This window comes from Giraffa tippelskirchi, chromosome 4 (genome assembly GCF_054371585.1).
Source record: "Giraffa tippelskirchi isolate mGirTip1 chromosome 4, T2T-mGirTip1v1.2.pri, whole genome shotgun sequence".
Taxonomy (NCBI): Eukaryota; Metazoa; Chordata; class Mammalia; order Artiodactyla; family Giraffidae; genus Giraffa; species Giraffa tippelskirchi.
Window position 1 is genome coordinate 196,314,880 of NC_137278.1, and position 14,169 is coordinate 196,329,048.

General features: G+C 50.1%; 1 protein-coding gene across 2 annotated transcripts; it reads left to right on the top strand.

Annotated features, from left to right (window-relative positions):
- Nucleotides 1-2,719: 2,719 nt before the first annotated feature.
- Nucleotides 2,720-13,509, top strand: C1R (complement C1r). 2 transcript variants are annotated; one of them, XM_081588035.1, is made up of 11 exons: nucleotides 2,720-2,777; nucleotides 3,483-3,711; nucleotides 5,614-5,806; nucleotides 6,137-6,283; nucleotides 6,373-6,569; nucleotides 7,075-7,222; nucleotides 7,330-7,451; nucleotides 10,044-10,122; nucleotides 10,441-10,596; nucleotides 12,088-12,162; nucleotides 12,622-13,509. In XM_081588035.1, coding segments are annotated over exons 1-11 (2,118 nt in total). In that variant the 5' UTR covers nucleotides 2,720-2,775; the 3' UTR covers nucleotides 13,392-13,509. The 2 variants fall into 2 exon arrangements, with proteins under 2 accessions (XP_081444161.1, XP_081444162.1); XM_081588036.1 differs by lacking the exon at nucleotides 2,720-2,777 and adding an exon at nucleotides 3,366-3,403.
- The last annotated feature ends 660 nt before the right edge of the window (nucleotides 13,510-14,169 follow it).

Below are 14,169 nucleotides of genomic sequence, written 5' to 3' on the forward strand. Positions count from 1 at the left end.
TTCAGAATTACTTTGCTAGCGTGTGAGATGAATGCAAGTGTACAGTAGTTTGAACATTCTTTGGCATTGCCTTTCTTCGGGATTGGAATGAAAACTGACCTTTTCCAGTCCTGTGGCCACTGTTGAGTTTTCCAAATTTGCTAGCATATTGAGTGCAGCACTTTCACAGCATCATCTTTTAGGATTTGAAAGAGCTCAGCTGGAATTCCATCACCTCCATTAGCTTTGTTCACAGTAATGCTTCCTAAGGCCCACTTGACTTTGAATTCCATGTTGTCTGGCTCTAGGTGAGTGATCACACTATCATGGTTATCTGGGTCATGAAGATCTTTTTTGTACCATTCTGTGTATTCTTGCCACCTCTTCTTAATATCTTCTGCTTCTGTTAGGTCCATACCATTTCTATTATTTATTGTACCCATTTTTCTGTGAAATGTTCCCTTGGTATCTCTAATTTTCTTGAAGAGATCTCTAGTCTTTCCCATTCTATTGTTTTCCTCTATTTCTTTGCATTCTGTCATTTTTTGAGATTGCACCCAAGTACTGCATTTTGGGCTCTTTTGTTGACTATGAGCGCTACTCCAGTTCTTCTAAGGGAATCTTGCCCACAGTTGTAGATATAATAGTCATCTGACCTACTCCTACTCCTACTCTCCCATTCCAGTCCATTTTAGTTCACTGATTCCTAAAATGTCAGTGTTCACTCTTGCCATCTCCTGTTTGACCAGTTTCAATTTACCTTGATTCTGGACCTAACGTTCCAGGTTCCTATGCAATATTGTTCTTTACAGCATCAGACTTAACTTCCATTACTAGTCACATCCACAACTGGTGGTCCACAGCCACCTTGTTTGCCCAGCCCCTGGTGCCGTGACCCTCAGTGCCTCACACTTTGGACCAGATGCTGAGGATAAGAGGATGTCTCCATCCCATCCTCAGCTGCCCTTGTTTCCCTAAGGGACAAGCCCATTGGCAGGCCTGAGTCCATTGAGGGGGTGTTATTTTCACTTTGAATCCATCTCTTCACTCTTTCTAGAGTTATTTCTCCATTCTTCTCCAGTAGCATATTGGGCACCTACTGACCTCAGGAGTTCATTTTCAGTGTCATACCTTTTTGCCTTTTCATACTGTTCATGGGGTTCTCAAGGCAAGAATACTGAAGTGGTTTGCCATTCCCTTCTCTAGTGGACCATGTTTTGTCAAAACTCTCCACCATGACCCATCCATCTTGAGTGGCCCTACATGGCATGGCTCATAGTTTCATTGAGTTAGACAAGGTTGTGGTCCATGTAATCAGTTTGATTAGTTTTCTGTGATTGATGACCATGTCACTGCCTAACAGGGAGCTGTCCAACTGCCTGGGAAAGTTTCTGGCACATTAAATATGTAGCCTCCAAATGAATAAGGAAGTGGGGAGGTGGAGAGATAGAGGGACTCGTCTAATAGGGGAAACAAGCAGGATAGACGATAGAGGCTGTTCCGGATCTGAGCCTCCCGGAAGAACACATGCCAAAGAGTCTCTGAGCCCTGGAGACTGAAGGGAGGCTTCCACAAAGAGCAGACTTTCAATACAAAACACAACAACCTGGAGGATAGGAGAGACAGGAGCCCTTTCTCCTCCCAGGGACCTTGCTTCTGCTCAGAAAAGATCAAGTCACTGGCGGTCCACAGCCACCCTGTTTGCACAGCCCCAGGTGCCATGACCCTCAGGGGCTCACACTCTGGACCAGATGCTGAGGATAAGAGAATGTCTCCATTCTGTCTTCAGCTGCCCGTGTTTCCATATGAAACAAACTCATTGGCAGGCCTGAGTCCATTGACGGGGGAGGAAGCTTCTTTTTCTTTTTCTTTTTTTTTTACTGGGATCTTAGTACCCTGACCAGGGATCAAACCCATGCCCCCTACATTGGAAGCTGGGAGTCCTAACCCCTGGACCACCAGGGAAGTCCTGCGAGGGTCTTGAAACAGACCCTAGTGGTGCTTTGGGGTCACAGCAGTCCTTGTTCTACTTGTCGTTTTTTAAAATTTCTTTATAGCTGCACTGCATGGCATGTGGGATCTTAGTTCCCTGACCAGGGATTGGAAACATGGAGTTTTAACCACTAGAGCTTCAGGTAAGTTCCCTCTACGTGTCATTGCTGAGGGAAGCAGGGCGGGGCCCCAGGGCAAGCAAGCTTCTCTCTCCTCTGCACCTTCCTGCACTCCCCATCCCTAATCCTTGCTCCTGTCCCATTATCCTAGGCATTGAACCCTAGTCATTCCTGTACCAGAGCTGCTGGCTAACTAAGGACAGGGAGAACAGAGTTAAAGGAGAAGAGAGGGTCACAAAAGAAACCCCTCCACTGTGATTTCCAGTGCTCTTTGGGTACGAACCCTGAACGACAGCAGCAGCAGTCACCAGATAGTGTCCTGAGGAAGGGGGGGATTCCCATCAGATTTCGAAAGGGACATCTGGGCCTCCAACCCAAGGCTTTTCTGTCCCTAAAAATGCAGAACCTTCTCTAGCCCTTACCCTGAAGGCCAGCAGGTGGCAGCACGATCAGGCATTTCACAACCACAACTAAACTGAAACAGAATTGTTTTTTTTTCTTTTTTGGTTTGTTTTGTTTATGCAAATAGTTCATTCCCTACAACCTTCCTCCCAGAATGGTCACCCCTTCCCCCTCCACAGTCCCTCCCTCCCCCTTCCCTCCTCTGCATGACCCTACTCTCTGCACCCAGAGTGCATGAAGACGCTGTCACGAGAGTCAGGGATCCAACAACAGGCCTTGAGAAATGTAAGTAAGCCTGGTGGGGACCAAGGAAGGAGACACCAGAGGGGACGATCCTGGGCACGGGTGGCCCCCTGTACCCAGACTTACTCAGGGAGGTGGGAGCACCCTGCCCCTCCCCATACACCTTATCCCTCCAGTGTGCACACGCATGCACACTCGCAAACACATGCCCCGACTCTCCTCCCCAGGAGAAAGGAGACTCAGACCCAGGAGGTGAGGCCACACTGCCTTCCTCCTCCAGCTCATAGGGAGCAGCGAGGTGGGGAGGAGTCCCTCAGCCTTGAGGGTCAGCCTCTGTGCCTGAGACCCTCTCCCATAGGCGGTCTCTCCCAGAGGCCTTGCTGAGCATGTGGGAGCCCTTTCAGAGACCATGACTGGAAACTCTCAACCTCAGTTTACTGGCCCAAGCCAGCCCAATTCCTGGAAGGGGAGCAGAGTGATGCAACAGGGCAGGGAGGAGGCTGGGGAGAGAGGTGGGGGGAGTGTGATGACCTCTGGACTGGACACTGCCCCGGGGAGGAGCAGCCAGTGCTGCAGCTGCAGAGACCAGCCTCCCCCCTTCACCCTCCCCACCCACCCTAGAACATCTCCCTGAGATCTAGAATGGATCTAGAGGAAAATGCCCAGGGGTACAGCAATCCTGTCCCCTACCGGACAGCAAGGGTCTGCACCCCTCCCACCCTACAGACACCTTTTCTCTTTTGGCAGGTGGCTCTTATACCTCCTGCTGCCAGTCCTGTTCTACGGGGTTGGAGGCACCATCCCCACCCCTCAGAGGCTCTACGGGGAGGTGACGTCCCCTCTGTTCCCCAAGCCTTACCCCAATGACTTTGAGAGGACCACTGTGATCATGGTACCCACGGGGTACAGGGTGAAGCTTGTCTTCTGGCAGTTTGACCTGGAGCCTTCGGAAGGTTGTTTCTATGACTATGTCAAGGTAGGGGTGCAGACTGGGGGGTGGGGTGGGCAGAGGGAGAACTGAGTGTCTCTGGAAGCTGGAGACCCGAGTTCTGACCGGCCTGGACAGGACGCCCCTCCTGGGGACACAGCCCCAAGCCAGTGAAAGCTGATGGCCAGATAGGGTTCTGGAAGTCCAGGGGTACCGAGGATGAGTGACCACTGGTCTGAGAGACCCTTGTGGAGCACAGAGGGGAGAAACAGAGAGGGAGGGGACAGGCCCTGCCCTTGGGAAATGCACTGTCCACAGGAGTCAGAAAAACCTTCCCTGTCTGTTTACTTGCCCAGAGGATTTTGGAAACTTCCATGCCTCGGTTTCCCTGTTGCCATGGAGAGTGTCACCGTGGCTGCCTCCTCACCAGGAACACAGGGACGTGCGGAAGCTGCATGTGTGTGGTGGTGGCTCAAGGGTGGTCTCCAGCCACGACAGTGGGCTCAGTCCCCTCTCCTCTGACCAAGGGCATCGTCCCAGTCCCTCATTCTACATCCAATAAAAATGAAATTCCTGGGCACTTCCCCAGTGGTCCAGCAGCTAAGACTCTGTGCTCACAAGGCAGGGAGCCCAGGTTTGATTCCTGGGGAACTTAGTTAGGAAACAAGGATCCCGCCTACTGCACTGCACAGCACACACACAAAAAATGAGATTCTTGATTCAGGATTCAGATGGAGCTTACACACAGCCCATAAATACTATTTCCAGGAGATCCCCTGGAGGGTATAAAAGAATACCATGAAAATGCCATATCTTCCTAGCCCAGAGGACTTGAGATGTCAGCAGTGCTGGTAGGGAGGGTCCTGGTGGCAGGCAAAGTGGGGATGAGATAGGAGGAGGGACATCTTCTGCTTTGCAGGGGTTAAGGACTCTGTGAAGGAAGAGGTAAGGGGAGCTCAGTGATGCTTGCTAAGCTGGCAGGTCCCAGATGCTCACATTCAGCTGAAATCAGGAGTCATGGCTGGATAGGAGTGCGTTGACCAAGACAAGGTGGAAGGACAAGACAGAGGGTAAAGCAGACCATCCAGACTCTAGGGATGAAGGAATGATAGAAACCAGGAAGAGGTAACCAGGATTCCAGTGGGAGGTGGACACGGGAGGAGGTGGGGGTAAAGAAAGGTCTGACACACGTTGTTGTTCAGTCACTAAGTCATGTCAGACTCTTTGCAACCCCATGGACTGCAGCACACCGGGCTTCCCTGTCCTTCAGCATGTCTCAGAGTTTGCTTAAATTCATCCATTGAGTCAGTGATGCCATCCAAATGTCTCATCTTCTGTCATCCCCTTCTCCTCCTGCCTTCTATCTTTCCCAGCATTAGGGTCATTTCCATGAGTCAGCTCTTCATATCATGTAGCCAAAGTATTGGAGCTTCAGCTTCAGCATCAGTCCTTCTAGTGAATAATCAGAGTTGACTTCCTTTACGATTGACTGGTTTGATCTATTTGCTGTCCAAGGGACTCTCAAGAGTCTTCTCCAGCACCACAATTTGAAAGCATCAGTTTTTCAGCTCTCAACCTTCTTTATGGTCCAACTCTCACATCCATACATGACTACTGGAAACATCTTAGCTTTGACTAGATGTACCTTTCTCAGCAAAGTGATATCTTTGCTTTTTAATATGTTGTCTAGGTTTGTCATAGCTGGGGGTCTTAAAAAGGGAGGGCCGAGTCCCAGGCACGGGATAACATGCAAGGTCAGTCGATGGGGATGCAGGACAGAGGAAAGGCTTCAGGGGAAGTTGAAACAGCCAGAGCCCAGCAGGTAGAGAGCAGTTGGAGACCACCCAGGGGGCAGGATGCCCTCTCTGGGACAAGAGAAGGACGACCTTCATAACCTTTCATGTGGGACATGTCCCCTCACCAGCTTGTCCACCTGTCCCTCCTCCACAGATTTCTGCTGATAAGAAGACCATGGGGAGGTTCTGTGGGCAGCTGGGTTCTCCCCTGGGCAACCCCCCGGGAAGGAAGGAATTCATGTCCCAAGGGAACAAGATGCTGCTGACCTTCCACTCCGACTTCTCCAATGAGGAGAATGGCACTGTCATGTTCTACAAGGGCTTCCTGGCATACTACCAAGCCGTGGGTGAGTGGTGCCTGTGCTGGGCTCCTGGGCTCATACTGAATGGGGGCCGGAAAAGGGGGTTCTTGAATCCAAAGAACTGGGAAGCCAGGCCTTCATGTTTTTTCCCAAGAGAGCTTTTTCTAGGAGAGGGCTATCCCCCAGGGTCCTGTCCCCACTGGGCACGTCCCAGAAAGGGTCAGAGGGGCCCAGAGTCCCAGGTGGCCTGAGATAACCTTGTCCTTAGGCCTCTGATGAGTGACCTTGCTGAGACCAGTGCCTCCACAGGCCCCTCCCCCGCCCCCCACCCTGGCTTCTGTGGAATTGAATCCCTCCTTCCGGAATCTCTTCCAGACGTGGATGAATGTGCCTTGCAGCTCAACTCGGTCAAGGAGGACCCCTCATCCCAGTGCCAGCACCTGTGCCACAACTACGTCGGTGGCTATTTCTGCTCCTGCCGTCCAGGCTATGAGCTCCAGCAGGATGGGCGTTCCTGCCAGGGTGAGGTCCTGTCTGGGTGATCCCAGAGGAGGCAGGGACTGAGCAAGGTGGGGCTCGCTGGGTGACCCACTCTCGCTCTGCTCTCCCAGCTGAGTGCAGCAGCGAGCTGTTCACGGAGCCCTCAGGATACATCTCCAGCTTGGAGTACCCCGGGCCCTACCCCCCTTACCTGCGCTGCAACTACAGTATCCGAGTAGAGCGGGGCCACACCCTCCACCTCCAATTCCTGGAGCCTTTTGAAATCGATGACCACCAGCAAATACACTGTCCCTACGACCAGCTGCAGGTACAGCCAACCAACCCCAGAGAAAAATCCTCTCATCCCCATCTCCACACGGCTCCTCTCATCCCTCCTCCCCACTGGACCGTCTGGCCAATGGGTGCAGAAATGTCCCAATGTCCCACATGAGTTGTCCTACACACCTGGCTTCCCAGGTGGTTCTAGTGGTAAAAAACCCATCTGCTAATGCAGGAGATGTAAGAGATTCAGGTTCAATCCCTGGGTCGCGAAAATCCCCTGGAGGAGGTCATGGCAACCCACTCCAGTATTCTTGCCTGGAGAATTCCATGGACAGAGGAGCCTGATGGGCTATAGTCCATAGGTCGCAAAGAGTTGGACTGGACTGAGCGATTTAGCGCACACTCCTGGCCAGTGGGTCCTAGGGAGGCTTTCTCCCCTCCAGCTGAAAACATACACCAAGCAGGATCCACACTACCAGCACCATTGCCTTAGCCCTGTGTCTGAATTGGAGACATGACTCTTCTTCCGTCCACCCCCCCTACCACTGCAGATCTATGTCAGTGGGAGGAACATTGGTGAGTTCTGTGGAAAGCAAAGGCCCGAGCACATTGAAGCCCAAAGCAACTCAGTGGACCTGCTCTTCTTCACGGACGAGTCAGGGGACAGCCGGGGCTGGAAGCTGTACTACACTAGTGAAGGTAAGGTTGCCCGGGGCCCCTCACAGGCGAGAAAGGGGGCAGGATGAAGCAGGTAGAAAGGAGGCCAGTGGCTCGGAAATAAACATGCCCTCTGGTCTCCCTAACAGTCATCAAGTGCCCCCAGCCCAAGACCCTGGACTCATTCACCATCATTCAGGACCTGCAGCCTCAATACCAGTACCGGGACTATTTCATCGCCACCTGTAAAAAAGGCTACGAGCTCGTGGAGGTAAGAGCCAGGGCTGAGGGGAGGGAGCTGACCCAGAGTCCAGCATAAATTACACGGAAGATGGAGGCTCAGCCCCACATGGAAACATAAGCATATTTGAGCTGGAAGGGTTACCGGCCTGCTCCAACTTGACTGCACACTGAAAATAGGATTTCAAAATTCTGATGTCCAGTCCCCTGCTAGAGACTAGTCCATGGGTCTGAAGGGGAGCATGGGTATCAGGATTACCTATAGTTACTCGGTGATTCTAATGTCCAACCAAGTCTAAGAACTACAGGACCTCGCCATATAACTCATTATGCAGTGAGGAACCAAACAGGTGGGGGTGGAGTTGAAGTGCAAGGCCTCACTCACTCAACATCACTGGGATTGTGTACAGCAGAGACGGGCACCAAATCCCCTGCCTCTTGCTCCAGGGCTCTCAGTTTTTGTTTTTAAGACCTACCTGGCTTTACTCAATGATTCATGAATCGGGCAGCATTCCCAAATTGAACAACCAGAAGAGGCTCCATTTATGTCCACCAGTGGTCTTACCCCAGATCCACCACCCTGTCCAGAGCTTTGTAGACCCAGGAAGGAATGTGGTTTGCTCCACTGGTCAATCTCACAAAAGCTGGGAAACTAAAATGCTACTCTTGGGACTGCCTGGTGCTCCAGTGGTTAAGAATCCACCTTCCAGTGCAGGAGGCATGGGTTTGATCCCTGGTAGGGGAACTGAGATCCCACATGTCTCAGGGCAACTAAGCCCATGCGCCACAACTACAGAAAGCAGTGAGGAACCAGTGAAGGCAATTAATAATAATAATAATAAATAAATAAATGCTATTTTTATAAACCATACAATTGGAGTTATCCTGGCCAGGGACCTGGGACTGGACATCCCATCTTTGTCCAGCAGGTCCCCTCGGAAGACCCACCCTGAATCAGAGAAGAGACCTTCAGTTTGTTGTGGTGCATTCACCCAGCAAACAGTTTAAGTGTTGATTCAGTGACAGGCAGTGTTCTGAATGTGGAAGGTACAATAAAAAGAAACATACATGTTCACACAGGTTGCGTGGAGCTTACCTTCGAATCGAGATGAGTCAGCCAGATCACTGCTCGTTAGTTCAGGAAGGACTGAGGGTCCTGGGCAACCCTCCTCTCCGTTCAGGTTACAACCTGCCCTATCTATGCCACCAGAACCCTTACCTTGTCACTTATCATTCACATCATCAACTTTAAACCTAGTCACACAGTTTATCTCACATTATTTACTTTTTATTTGACTCAGCAGTAAAGACTCCACCTGCAATGCAGGAGACATGGGTTCAATCCCTGGGTGGGGAAGATTCCTCTGGAGAAGGATATGGCAACCCACCCCAGTATTCTTGCCTGGAAAAGTCCATGGACAGAGGAACCTGACGGTCTACAGTCAGTGGGGTTGCAAAACAGTCAGGACGTGACTGAGCGACTACATGATAATTTACATTTTGCTCAGATATCCTAGCTCTTATGCGCATTCTCTTGCAGTCTGATCCAGGGCCAACAATCTGAGATGATTGTTGGTGTTAATAAAACTCATTCATGTTGCCCAATTACTTTTCATTTCAGAGGGTGCTGTCTCCTGCCCTGTCCCTGCCATCTGCTGGCCTAGGACAGCACTTAGCATGTCAGCATCTTGAGCTCCCTTGAAAGTGGCTGGGCTGCACTAGCATTTTAGGAAAGGCCCTTAGCCTTGAGAAGACTGCAGTCTAGGGGCGATGGGGTGATACGGGGCTTACCTGGCAGGGCGCCCCAGAGGGAAGAAACATGGCCCTACTTCAGGGCAGAGACTTTTGTTTCAATGCAGAGAACATACAACTGTGCTTGTGACTTGTTTGCTTTTTAATTTAAAATTGTGAAGTTCAGGGACTTTCCTGGTATTCCAGTGTCTGAGATTCTGATCGCCCAATGCAGGGGGCCTGGGTTCGATTCCTAGTCGGGAAACCTGACCCCACATATCTCAACTAAAGATCCCACAATGAAGATTGAAGATCCTGAGTGCCACAACTAAGACCCAAAGCAGCCAAAATAAATAATAATAAATAAATAAATAAATAAATAAATATTTTAAAAAATAAAATTATGGGGTTCAACTGGACCTCAGTGGAAACTCTTGAAATCCCCTCAAGAGGCTAGAGAGGGGATTATTGGGTATAACAATTATCCCTAGCTCCGATATTTTTTTTAAAAAAACTATTTATTTATTTACTTATTTGGCTGTGTCAGCATGTGGACTCAGTAGTTGTGGCATTTGAGCTTAGTTGCTCCCCAGCATGTGGGATCTTAGTTCCCCAACCAGGGATCAAACCCACGTCCCCTACACTGGAGGACAGATTCTTAACTACTAGACCACCAGGCAAGTCCCCAGCTCTGACTTCCTGCTGGGTGGCTCAGTGCACCCATCTGTCAGTCTGGTCTGAGAGGAAGAAGGGCCAGGAGACACATCCACGGATGTTGAGGCTCAAGGACTGAAAGCTGACTTTGCATCCTTACTGCTCCCCTGTGGGCAGGGGCAGGAGGGAGCCTCAGGGCCTCCTTGTACTAATGGCTGCTCCACCTCTGCTCCAACAGGGGAACCAGGTGCTCCTGTCCTTCACAGCTGTCTGCCAGAATGATGGCACATGGCATCGCGCCATGCCCAAGTGCAGGAGTAAGTTGCAACTCAAGCATGTGACTCCCCCCAGGAGAAGGGAAGAGGGTCAGGCCTAAGCATTACCCACAAAAGCCATTTCCTTGGCTTGTCCTTTGAAGGCTCCAGCCCACCAGGAAGCAGTCGGCCTTCATCTCTGCAGATGAGGGGCTCTGCCCAGAACTGAGTCTTATCCCATCCAATTCTCATGCATCACGAGAGCCCCCAGTGACCATATTCCCCAAAGGCTCTCAGCATGTTCTGTGGGTTCCCACCCCTCCCACTGAAGTTCCGGTACAGTCCTTCTCAGCTCTCACATGACCCTGTGTTCTCTCCAAGTCAAGGACTGCGGGCAGCCCCGAAGCCTGCCCAACGGGGCCTTCAATTACACCACCAGAGAGGGGGTGAACACCTACGAGGCCCGTATCCAGTACTACTGCCAAGAGCCCTTCTACAAGATGCACACCAAAGACGGCAGGAGCGAGTCTGAGCGAGGTAGGGACACGTGTAAATGGCCGTCTTCTCCCTCTTGTTGGAACATCTTCTGCAATTTCTTTCAACAGAGTCTCCAAGGAGGGAATATTAAGATATTTATCCCGGGCACTGGCTTCAGGGGTGCCAAGAGGCTTCTAATAAGGTTGAAAAAGGAAACATTTGAGCTGATAGAATGAAAGACTTGAATCTCATAAACAGCTCTCTCTCACCCCCACCCCCAGCCCCACCACCACCCTCACCAGCACCCCCACTGCAGGTTTATCAGTGGAGTTTCCTCAGCATTCTCCCCACGTCCCCTCTCAGGTCGCTGTGTTGTGACTTTTTGCATTACTAAATTACTTTCAGACTCGTTAATGAGTGTCTTGAAAACTTTTTAATGAAAGAAATCACATGATTTGTAGGTTTAAAACATGCCAAAAAAAGAAAAAAAATATCTTGTTTATAGGCTATTGTTGTTGCTGTTGTTAGTCATTCAGTCATGTCCGACTCTTTGTAACCCTATGGACTGTAGCCTGCCAGGCTCCTCTTTCTATGGGATTCTCCAGGCAAGAATACTGGAGTGGGCTGCCATTTCCTTCTCCATGTTTACAGGCTGTATGGGGTATTATTTAAGAGCTGGACTTTGAAGTAAGACAACTCTCCATTTGCATCTTGGTTCTGGCACTTAGAAGTTATATGACCTTATGTAAATTATTTAAACCCAGTTTCCTCAACTCTAGTGTTAGTCACTCAGTTGTGTCCAACTCTGAGTCCTCATGGACTGTAGCCTGCCTGGTTCCTCTGTCCATAGAATTCTCCAAGCAAGAATACTGGAATGGGTAGCCTTCCCCTTCTCCAGGTTACTTCCTGACCCAGAGCTCAAACCCTGGTCTCCTGCACTTCAGGCTGGCTCTTTACCATATGAGCCGCAAGGGAAGCCCTCCTTGTTTCTAGGAGGAGGGTAATGATACATATCTGAAAGCATTACCAAGGTGCTTCAATGAGATAAAATGCTGAGCGTCAAGCAAGGTACACTGTCCACAATCAGAAAACATAGCTATGGGGAATTCCCTGATGGTCCAGCAATTAGGACTCCAAGCTTTCACTGATGAGGGCTTGGGTTCAATCCGTGGTTGGGGAACTAAGGTTTGCATAGCAGAGCCAAACAAACACCCTCAAAAAACAAAACAATAAAACATAACTCCCATTATCATCCACTACCCAGCACTGAGATGCAATAATGATAAGATCTTCTTCATAAGTTCCTTCCAGTTTTTGTGTCAACTTTCACCCATAGGGATCACAACAAATATGAATTAAGTATTTTGATTTTTCCATTTAGCATCAAAACAAAAACATACACATGGAGCTTTTCAAAACACACACTTTCAGTATCCCACCTGCAGATATTCGAACCTTTCCCTTTGTTCCTCCTCCGCTGTGTTCTCGCTTTGGTACTCTTGGCCCCTGCCCATGACCCCCCAGCCTGAGCTCAGGCCCCTCTCCTCTCAGGGCTGTACACCTGCACGGCTCAGGGCATCTGGAAGAACGAGCTGGCAGGAGAGAAGATGCCTCGGTGTTTGCCAGGTGAGTGGAAGCCCTCCACTGTCCTCTGTGGCCTTGGCACCCATGCAGGGCCTCAGAGGAGGGGTGGCACAGACAAGAGAGAGACAGTCCAGCCTGAAGCTGGAGACTGACATGGGGCATCTGAGAAAAGGAGAGGAGATGCCCCAGGAGAAGGGCAGAGGGACCCAGAGAGCTGACCATGTCCTGATAGTCCTGGACTTTTCACTGAGCAGATGGGAGACCAAGAATAAGTAAAAAGGGCAAGAAAAGCCCCAGGAAAGAATAAACAAGAACGAGGAGAGATGACTGCAATATGCCAAAGATGGGGGGGGGGGTGAGGAGAGGGGTGGTGGGGGGAGGATGGGGAGAGAGGAAAAGGCCCTGAACCAAAAAGAGCGGCAAAGGAGAGGGGACAGGCCATGGAGGGAGGCGGGTGGCCAGATGCTGACTTCTCTCTCCCCCCCATCTTCTCCTCCCCAGTGTGCGGGAAGCCAGTCCACCCTGTGGAGCAGAGGCAACGCATCATTGGAGGCCAGAAGGCCAAGCTGGGCAACTTCCCCTGGCAGGCCTACACCAACATCCATGGGCCCGGGGGTGGCGCGCTGCTGGGGGACCGCTGGATCCTCACGGCCGCACACACCATCTACCCCAAGGACCACGAGGCACAGGGCAGCCCCAACATAGACGTGTTCCTGGGCCATATCAACGTGGAAGAGATCACCAAGCTGTCCAACCACCCGGTCCGTAGGGTCATAATCCACCCAGACTACCGCCAGGAAGAGTCCTACAATTTTGAGGGGGACATTGCCCTTCTGGAGCTGGAAAATAGCGTCACCCTGGGCCCCAACCTCCTGCCCATCTGCCTCCCAGACAACGAGACCCTCTATGACCCGGGTCTCATGGGCTATGTCAGTGGCTTTGGGATCATGGAGGAGAGAATTTCTCCCAACCTCAGGTTTGTCCGTCTGCCAGTAGCTAAGCGAGAGATTTGCGAGCGCTGGCTCCGGCAAAAAAACAGGAATGATGTGTTTTCTGAAAACATGTTCTGTGCTGGGAACCCATCCAAAAGGCAGGATTCCTGCCAAGGGGATAGTGGAGGGGTCTTTGCAGTGAGTGATAAGATAAATGATCGCTGGGTGGCCACGGGCATCGTGTCCTGGGGCATCGGATGTGGTGAAGGGTACGGGTTCTACACCAATCTCTTCAACTACGTGGACTGGATCAAGAAAGAGATGGAAGTGGAAGACTGAGCCCAGGATTGCCTAGGTCAGAATCCAGAGAGCAGTGTATTAAAAAAAATTTTTTTTATCTGACCAGTTGTTGTTAACTGCTAAGAATCCATATTAAAATCACTAATGCAGAAAGACACCATGTGAAATAAATTCTCTTCTCTATAGTCCCATGCACGTTCTTCACCTGAAACAACCCAAAGGTCACTTTTATTTCTCCCAAGAATTACACAAGATATATTCCACCATATGTAGGTATCATTGTCCTCTTCCATTTTTATACCATGGTGTAACTGAATATAGAATGTCTTCCAAATAAAGTTTAATGGGAAAGCCCATTGTGTAAAATGAATTAAAAGCAGTATTTAATAAATATAAATATATTTAGTGACATCAGGGCTTCCCTGGCGGCTCTGCGATAGAGTCTGCCTGCCAGTGCAGGAGACAAAGTTTCGATCCCTGCTCTGGGAAAATCCCACATGCCTCAGAGCAATTGAGCCCGTGCACCTGGGCTCCACAACCTTCCAGCCGCAACTACTGAAGCCAGTGTACTCTAGAGTCTGTGCTGGGCAATAGGAGAAGCCCACGCAACAATGAAGACCTAGCACAGCCAAAAAATTAATTGATTTTAAAAAATATTTAGTGAAATCGTATGTAAAATATTTTCATAGGAAGGCAATGGGAAGAGTTAAGTTGCTGCACACATTTATCATTAGATTTGTAGATACTTTATCTCTGTCTTTTGTTTTGATTATACACTACAAAGAAAATCCTTATTTTCCCACATAAACAGTTGCAG